Source organism: Micropterus dolomieu, linkage group LG01 (assembly GCF_021292245.1).
Source record: "Micropterus dolomieu isolate WLL.071019.BEF.003 ecotype Adirondacks linkage group LG01, ASM2129224v1, whole genome shotgun sequence".
Classification (NCBI taxonomy): domain Eukaryota; kingdom Metazoa; phylum Chordata; class Actinopteri; order Centrarchiformes; family Centrarchidae; genus Micropterus; species Micropterus dolomieu.
The window spans coordinates 25021920-25031955 of NC_060150.1; the positions used below are offsets into that span (position 1 = coordinate 25021920).

The 10036-nt window shown below is 39.9% G+C and overlaps 1 protein-coding gene across 1 annotated transcript in view; it reads right to left on the bottom strand.

Annotated features, from left to right (window-relative positions):
- kcnh2b (potassium voltage-gated channel, subfamily H (eag-related), member 2b) overlaps positions 1-10036 on the bottom strand; it is a 340415-nt gene that overhangs the window by 116168 nt on the left and 214211 nt on the right. The window contains exons 4-6 of the mRNA XM_046062123.1: positions 9138-9351; positions 8291-8613; positions 7995-8206 (exon numbers count right to left, since the gene is read on the bottom strand). Coding sequence (XP_045918079.1) covers positions 7995-8206; positions 8291-8613; positions 9138-9351 — 749 coding nt within the window. The remainder of the gene's footprint in view (positions 1-7994; positions 8207-8290; positions 8614-9137; positions 9352-10036) is intronic.

Here is a 10036-nt window from a genome sequence, read left to right on the forward strand (position 1 = left end):
TATATATATATATATATATATGTAGCTTGGTAGGATTGTTATCATTATGTACACCTGTGATCTATATAATTTGTCCCATTTGAATAGCACTGAATACAGTCCTTTGGTATATCCACATTACTTCAAGACACTTACAATATGCTTTCCTTATTTGTGGGTCGCTGAACTCACACGGTGGAAGCACTCAATCAGTTTGAGGTATTGAGGCAGAGCCACTGAGCAGGTGGCTAAATTACAGTCCTGCAGGTTGATTACATCAAATGCTCCCAGACTCTATTCTATTCCTGCCCACAAGGCATCAGCACGCCAGCACCACAGGAAACTGCTCCCCAATGACAATGATTAGAAAGGAATAGGGAAATTTGAATGCAAAAAGACTATTTAAGATAGGCGTAGCAAACATGTGCTATGGAGTATGGCAGCAGGCTCAAACTGTCTAAAGTATCTATTATAGTATGCTCTCTATTTTATTGCTTCAATTTGGAGTCATTTCTGGAAGACACATGAGTTAAATTTGGAAGCAGTGACACCTTCAGATGTCTTTGAAACCATCCACAAGCTGAAACAGACATACACAGCTAGATAAAGTCCAGGTAGACAGATAAATCCCCCCCCCTCCATTTCAACTAATTTCTGTCCTATTTAATGGACACAGTCCTGCTGTAGAACATTGCCAGAGGTGCATCTCTCACCAAAACAACTGCAATGTCACATTAGCCCCAGCCCCCCGGTGCTTTCTCGGCAAAAAACATGTGGCACTGCTAAAAATACTTGCTTTTGAATCATTTACGTCATACACTATTTAGTGTGCTCATGCATACTCATGGCCATATGCAAATATGTATCATCAGACTTTGACTAGTCTAGGGAATAAAATTAATGGGATAAGAGGGGCTGCAGTATGAGTAGTTCTGCTATACTTTACACTAACAAACATGAATAAAACAGTGGCATGCAAGGAAAATTAACTATGATCAAAGTTATATCTTCTACTAAAACATGGGTTTAAGTTTGCAGCTGTTTCCCCTAATGCATAATTAAGGTTTTACTGAAACGTTGCTTTAGTTTTTACGGGCAAGCCTTCCCCTCACTGACGGTTCTGAAATCAACTGTAAGTGGGTTACCACAAAGTTTGAGTTGCACACTTTTTAAATGAAAGAGGTAATCTCCACAACAGCAACCCCCATGTATCCACTAACAAAAACAGATAGTGTGGGCAAGAGACATGTGGTGACCTGTGTGCAATTTAATGGAGACAGCTATGAACTGGCTTGTGGAAAACATAAAGAGATAAGGGACAGAGAAAGAACACTTAACCCACAAGACGAGATGAAATGAGACAAGATTTGAGATTGGATTCACGAGATTGAGACGAGATGAGATTTTAACACTATTTTTAAGAAATCTTCAATGCTGAATTATATGAAAATTCTGAGTATTAAACACTTTGTTTCCTGCATTCTGATGATTTTTTCCTGCACTAGATTTTCTTAAATTTATGTAAAGAGAAACACAAAATTCAGGTTGCTGGTGACAATTCAAAATCTATAACCTATCTATAAAAGAATATAAGTCAGTGCAGCTCTCAGTCATTCTGTGCTGCTTTCAGATCTGTTTCTCCTGTAAATTAACTTTTCTCATGTAAAATCCCCGCTGAGTCATGCTTTAGTCTTCCCTCCTCTTTGTGTCTTTGTTTGGGAAAGTAACCTCTTTCAATGTGCATGTGGCACCTTTTCACCTCAATTAGAAATTTAATTTCAATTTAGTTATAAACTCCTGGTCTTTAATAGCTCCTGTGTTTCAGCAGCTTTTCTGCTCATGTTCAAAACTTTCTACACATTCAGAATTCCTCCCACACATCTGTGTTTTCTGACATGTCCAGAAAAAAGTCATAATATTAAGAGAATAACGTCATCATTTGATGAGAAGTCTACCCTTTATTCTGCTGTGCATTACGTTATAAATCCGCTGGTAGTAACGTTATCCCCTACAGAACATTTGACTGGCACAGTTTGGGACTGCATGTTGCATGTGAAACCGAAACCAACTGAAAACACCACTGATCAGGCAGAAATCTCACCACAAATCTGCACACATGTTAACTTCAGCAGCTCATAAAGTGCAGTCTCAATCAGAGCAGATTGTGCTTCAGTTTTTAGATGTTTATGTTGCAAAACTCTATCAGCTACGTTAACACTCGTCACAGCTGTCTGGACTCACAGCGCGAGCATTGTGGTTGATTATCAGGGTGTATGCCGGTGTGGCGTCAGCTGGACGGAGTTGATCAGCAATTAATGTGTGGCTTGACAGCGTGTGAAAAATGTCAATTGCATGAGTCTCGCGAGACAGCTTTTTTCCTGACGAGAAATTTCGGCACAATGTAATCTCACAAGAGCTCGTGGCACAAGATCTCGTCACACCCCTTGTAGTCATGAATGTGTATGTTTTGCAGTGTCAAGATACCCATATATTAAGGCATATACAGTATGCCTGTTGTTGAAAATATTTCTTTAGGGGCTTTGTTGATGTAACAGTGAAAGGTAAGACAGGTCTAGCTTAGAGTAATTTAGCTGACCCCACAAGTGTTTTCTGACATTTTACCTTTAGGTATTTCTCACATGTAGGCCTACTTGTCCTTGTCAGGGAGACAACTATAGACTGATTAGTGAAAGCTACTTTGTTGAGTAGAGGCTTTTATTTTGAAGTGGGAAAGAAACGGAAGTTGTGGTCCTGTTCCGGTGCAACTATGTGCAAAAAGAGAGAAATCGCGAAATATGTGCGTTTCCATCAGCTGGTTTGGAACGAATAAACCAGGCTACGGCAAGCGTAGTTATCAGTAGTTGACGTTACACATGGCTGTAATAAACAAGACGTATGGGTCCCAAACCAAAAACAAAACCAGTCACATTCCTGATGGCCATTGATCTTAGAAAAATGGAGAGAGGTCCTCAGAAATGTAGGCTATTTCTAGCGTGCAAGTTGCTACCAGCCATGTCTCCGCACGGAATATCCGGTGTTATGCCGAGAATTGCAGGCACCTCCAAATAATGCTTTAAACGCTATAATATACTTTGTGGGGTTCATCAATGGTGATAAAAGATTCGAAGTATTTACTTTATGAACGTTTAGAGTCGTTAATATTTTATTGCACTCACAGTAGAAGTAGAATTCATTGAGATTCAGCAAAAATATGCGGTGATAACCCCGTTTGATCAGTGTGCAGAGCAAAAGTATCTGAAAAGGACATTTAACCTCGCTTCTCAGCACAAATGAGCATTACACAAACTTCTTCACACCTAAACCTGGCTCACAATATTTTCTTCAACACCTGTAGATGTTGTCAAATTGATCAGTTCTTCAGGCTTAAAATATTTGCTGCCTAATTCCACTGAAGAGAAAAATCAGGCTGCCATTTGTACTTTGTGAGAAGCCGATTAAAATCAGGAAATAAAATATAACTGGAAAAAAGCTCCATGTCTGTAAGTCAACAACAAAAAAAAAAAGACAAAAAACTCTTAGCAGAAATTACTGTGATGAATGACCAGTTTACTTTAGTTTACATGTTTTGTGAACCTATACTGTAACTGCCCCAGTCCATGCAAGCAACTTTACTGTAGGGTAGTGAAATTGTGAAAAATGGACAACCCAGAATGGCATATAGTGCTCTCGTACTCGCGCAAAACATAGAAACGTATACATAATTAATTTTTACATCACAGAAAAAGATGCATATGTAAACAGTAACACACAGCCAAAGTACATTAGATTTCACCCAATCCTCCTGCCTTCTCAACAGAGATCTCCCATTTGCTGTAAAGCCAGCTCAGTAAAGAAATATACACAACCTACATTACATTTAATGTAAGGGAAGTCTATAATGGCATTCTTTGATGGTGAATGAAAATAGCTCATTATAGTATTACAACTATTTACTGCCACAACATTTCACACTCTCTCAACCAGGGTGCTCAGCATTGGACTTGTGATACTGCTTTTAAAGTTCGAGTAAAACATTTAAAAGATTATTACCCAAAATGTTTAACTTTTTATATGGTTCTTAGCTGGGACAGAATCTTGTCAAAGTACAACAAAGACCTCATGTTCTGTTTCTGATTTGGAAGCAGGACCAACAGAGTTCCTAAAAGCCACACCCAGACTTGATAGTTTGACTTTTTACTTTAATCCTTTTAAGAAAATAACATGAAAACAAAATAGTCCATAAATAGCGGCGATCCCATATGTGAGTAATTCAAATTCTTAAAATAATATCATATGGTAAAGTATGGAGATGCATATCCAAGAATGCTGGCAATACAAAAGAATGCAGCATATTACATATCTGGTGACCGTTGCATCTGTAATAAAATGTTCCTGCAGATTACAGAAATGATCTGCAAGATCCAGTGAATTCCACCGATTTGGTATTATTACCTTATCTCTAGAGCATTCATAATAACTTTAAAACGAAGGAGAAGGAATTTCAGATTCTATTCTTTTGATCACATGCAGTCTAACAATAAAAAAACCTACTGAGTGTCAAGCTATGTAAAAAATAGACAATAGTAATGTAGACAGTAATATATCTGCATTCCAACTGTTTCTTCCCAAACTTTCTCAAAATAAATAAAAATCCATCCACTGGATAACTCTGAGAATGAAGTGCACATCATGCTATGCCAAAACAACACTATTTCAACCTTGTCAGTCTTACACTGGAATCTAAAAAAACACCAGCATCAACAGTCTTACATACAGCACTCAATGCACAGGCCTTCCCATAAACACTATTCACAGAGACATGCTCCAAAACTCAAGGAGATGGTGGTGTTTCTTACTGCTGTCAACAAAGTGTGCGATGAGGCATGATCCCAGGTTATCTGCGCTGCTCAGTGGTCTGCTCTGCCCATCATGCCTCTTCGAAAACTGAGTAAAATCCTCTCATCTACTCCTCCCCATCAATCTATCTATCCAGTTTCACCTTATTAGACTGGCTAAAGTGTCACTGGTCACATGCGCTCAAGTGTATAAAAGCTCCTTAATGTGAACTGTAAATAAAATGTTTCCATCAACTGTTGAAATGATTAATGAACAAGTAGTGCTAATGCACTAAGATAAGTCAATTACATTTCAAGGCAGCGGGTGCATTTACATTGTACCTATTTACTAGTGCACAAAGTAACAGAAGTTAGCATTCATGAGCCAGTGTGAGTGCAAGCAGCTTGGTCATGAAGGACAGCAAGAGGCAAAAAACAACATGTTCAGGGCATGGAAAATGAGTCAAATTCAAATGAAACACAAAATCTGTATGTGTGTACTTGTTCAGGGTGTCAGATGATTTATGGATCACTTAAATTATTCAGTCTGGTTTGCCTTGTTCTTCTCTGTTCCTCTAAGTGATTGCTGAGGCCTGTCATCATGCTACCTGATGTGGTGCTGCCATCTTCAGGCCTGATTTGGAAATGCAGGTGCTCTTCCAATAACATTACACTGCCTGAGCAGTTGTTCTCAGGCATTTTTCAAGCTATCAAGGTTGTTTATTTATCATCATACAACACAAGGTTGTACAACAAAGATGACCGTTTGTAGTCACTTCAAGCTTTGCATAGAACTTAACAGATAATTAAATGTATATTATAATCTGGTAACATAAAATAGATAATATATATATGCAGTTTTTATTTATATACATATGTACATGCACCTAGGATATAATTCTGTGCATCTTTTTTTAAAATTTTTTAAAATTTGGCTCTGGGAGAGTGTAAACAGCAGCAACAAGACAGTGATGCGTATATCATCTTCACATAATAAGTCTGACATGGAAACAGTGTCCATCCACTTTGACTGCGTTTAAGCACCAGGCATCACTGGCCTCCTCTTATCTTGCTGGAGTCTTGAGCTCTGTTAGCTTGAAACACGGTCCACCCGCCAAGTGCTTGATTCAGGATGTTGATAGAGCAGGTCTGTTGGTAAAGTTGTGGGCACAACAGTCTCCTTTGTCCCATTGCTTGGCAGCCTGAGTCTCATTCCGTCCAGACCGGACATTAGCCAGGAGCAACCTTAAGTACAAGTCCCGCAAGGCTCCTATCCTGGCAATCTTTAGTCTCCTCCTTGGTCACAGCACCCACCGTGGTGCCTGATCCGGTTCATCTGGCTGCGTGGATTGTCTTAAGGTCTGCTGCTCTTTAATCCAAAACCCAGCTTTCTTATCTGATGACTGTATTTCTGTCATATGTGTTTCAGAAATAAAGCCGGAACGAAAAAACAGATGAAAAAGAAAAAATGTAGCATTTTGAGTATGAAGGAGCTGCATCTGCATGCGCAGCCTTTGCCATAGCCAACCAGACAGATGAAAGCGTAAGAAGGTTTTAAGTGGAATCATGCAGATCAGTTGTAGATTTAACAGATTATTTATCTCTCTGTAGTTGAAAATGCAGCGATAACAACATACACATTCCCACTTACGTCCACTGAGGGTTATGTTTAAGCCTTGCCAGTTGCACCTCATGTGCTATGTAGCATTAGGTTTGTATTGTGTTGCATCCTCAACTTTGGATTATTCTCTGTTTATGGTGAGAAAAGAGAGCATGATGTCTCATACAATATGAAAGAATAAATCATTCATATTCCCCTTTAGTAACTCCATGCACTCTCCAGTTCTAGCGAAACTCAGAAAGCAAAATGTCTATGCCAAGCTCTTGTCAGCTTTTACAGAGGAGCAACAGAAAGCAACCTGACTGGAAACATCACTAACTGGCATGGGATGTGCACGGCCCAGGACAGGAGGTCACTGGTACCCATCTCCTGAGCATCATGGATATCTGTGAGGTGAGGTGCCTACGCAGAGCCCAAAGGATACTTAAGGACAGTACCCACCCAACCACAGCCTGTTCACCCTGCTGCCTTCTGAGAAGAGATACAGTAGGATCCGCCGCTGTAACAGAACAGCTTCTTTCATAAGGCTGTGAGAATCCTAAATTTATCCTCAGAACTATATCAGGAAAAATGTTTTTTAAGACATATTACACATTACTCATGACCGTTTACAGTATATACTTTCTGTTTTGTATATATTTTTTGTTTTTATGAGTAGCATAAAGGGAACTACAACTTGTACATGTTTTACAACCCTGTAAATGATAAATAAAGGAACCTTGTAACCCTACACTGTGATATGCATTTTTGTGGGAGTGGGATGGAAAAGGAGTGGAAATCCACTCTTGTATCACCCTCTAATGCACATACAGAATGTGTAACGCAAGGAAGGAACACCAGAAAAACAAAAAACGAGAAAAAAACAGATGTGTAGAGTGATCAAGAGTGTCAAACACCAGATTTGATATATATTTTGATCTGCTAAAGATACCTCTTTTCTCTGAGACTGTCAGACACTCAGCACGCTCTGAAACAAGGCAGAATAAAGCTCTGTGATGGTACCTAATTAATCTGCTCTGTGAAAGACATCCACCTCACTCGTAGAAAATAGGTAAATCTTTCTGCGCATGTAGACAAGAAAACTTTCCATATTAACCATCTTGTTTCTGCAACCACTGTCCTCAGTAAAGCTCTCCTCTGATATTGAGGTCCCAAAAGATCTATTACAGTTTCAGTTGGTTCATTCTTTATTTGTGGTTGGTTTCCGTGGCAACAGAGCAAGCACTTTGGTAAAATTTTGCAATAAAGTCAAAGCAGACTTTCCTTTTTTCCAGAGGTCCCTCCTCTGTGTCTCCTCAACTAAATTACTTTGTGAAATTATTTTTAAGTATATGTGGTGAAAAAAAGACACAAGACTAGAAGTGTATACATAAGCACACACATTTCCAGAACTGAGCCTCTAAGTATAGTATGGGCAAATCTGCAGCGAAGAATAGAAAAAGCTCTAACAGAAAATCATATCAGGAGCACAGATTGGTTCAGACAGGCCAACACCCTCAAAATCAACACAAGCACAGCCTCTCCCTTACCACACACTCTACACATGAATTCTGCCCTACCTGGGTGACTTTCTCAGTGACGTGGTGCGTCCGGTCGATGAGTTTGCAGGGAGCTATGATGTCCATCTCCCCCGTGGGCAGGGCAATGAGTGGGTCAGGTTTGAAATCTACAAAGTTGAGGGTGATCTGAGGGATTTTGGAAATGGTGCGGTACCGCATAAGGTCTGAGTCCGACGTGGAGTTCAATATGTTGGATTTACTGTTTACCGCACCTGCAAACACACACAAAGCAGCAAGGTAAAATCAAAGAGGACAATAGAAATTGTCATCTATTTTTCCTCCTTCAGCCCCCTCACCAGTGCTGCTGCTCCCCAGCCGAATACTCGCTCTCCGGTTCTTTCGGTTCCAGTCGGACCTCATGGCCTCAATCTCATCTACAGAGGAGGCGCGACGCATGCTGTGGAAGCTCTCCCGCGAGCGGCTATGCGACAGGGAGCAGTTGGAGCCTGAGGCGTCCGGATTGAGGCTGAGGCGGTGGTGAGGCGCTACGCAGGGGGATGACTGGGTGAGGGGACCCACCAGGTGGGCTCTGTTGGGAGGAGGAGGTACAGGATGGTCAGAGCACAGTAAGGTGTGGTGGTCCTCCTGGAAGTCTTCTGGCCAACTCTGTAGAACTGACCTAGGAAAGAAACGTAATGGGTTTTAACAGGATATTAAGTAAGGAGGAGCTTTACATGTGCAAAAGAAATTAAAACGAGACACAAGAAAGTGACATCAATCCACATACTACGTAACTAAAATGAAGGCCTTTTGAGTTACTGTGGTGTATTCTCATTTTATAGGATTTTATTTGCACGATATTCATGCACGAAAAGTGAAAAGAAGTTGAAAATCATTAGCCTTGTTGAGGAAATCAAAGTGTCAAACTTAAATAACTGAAAGTCTACAAAAGACAAAAAACAAACAAACAAAAAGATTCCACACAAACTAGACAAAAGTTCATCAGACTTGAGGATGGCAGAACATATTTGTTCTTGAAAGTTGCTCATGCTAAAATGGGCGTGCATAGACCCTTTTATAGAACTGTTAAGAATTATTCAAGAATAAGTGAGATGTTCCTCATAAACAGAATTTAACATAAGCCTCTGTTAACTGATCTCTGTACATCCTAAACATGTGTTTTTTACAATCCAAAGGGCCTACCTGCTTCCACTGATTTGCTCCTGGTGGTCTGGTGGTAAAGGGGGAAGGGGCAGGAACTCCCCTAGGCCTAGGGACTCGCGACTGTGATGGTCTTGGTGCAGCGGCAGGGGTGTAGCAGTGGGGATATGACTAGCCTCTGCGTCGTCCAGAGACACTTTGCTGTTTGATAGGGAGCGCAGCAGGGGAAGACGCAGCTTAAAGCCTCGTGGACGACCTGGAGGAGAGAAGGAGAATGGAGGATAAGACTCATTGCCTGCAGCGACAGGTGGATATCCAATATTAAACGGTGGCAGGAAGGAGAAATGGAAACTGAAAGAAAAGTGTGAATCAAAGAGAGAAACAAGTAGAAATAGGATATGGGAGGATATTGTAGGCAGTGGCGGTCATGGGAGGACAGAGGGAGATTTTAACTGGATCATGCTAAGTTTAACAGACCTTCAAAATACAGCTTCAAAAACAATCTCCTGGAATCTGGGACAGTAACACTGACTAAATTTTGGTTTTAGCCACAGAGTTAAAAACAAGAAATCAGTTTAAGAGTATAGACTGTATGCAAAGATGGACAACATGACAACTCCCCAAAAGTGAAGCCAAAACATCTCCATGCTCCATTATGGGACATTGGCCAAACAAAAAAATCAAAGTGCATGTCAAATAGAATTTTCACAAAGATGGTTTCTGTAAATGGTCTTTCTTATAAGTTTGGTTTTAATTAGCTATTTGATACTATAAAAACGGCGTTTCACGTCATGATTGCCAGCTTCCTCAGATTCCTCAGCATGTTTGTACAGTGGGAGGAAGTGGAGTTTTTATTTTATTTATTTTAAATAATTTATATATATATATATATATATATATATATATATATATATATATATATATATATATATATATATATA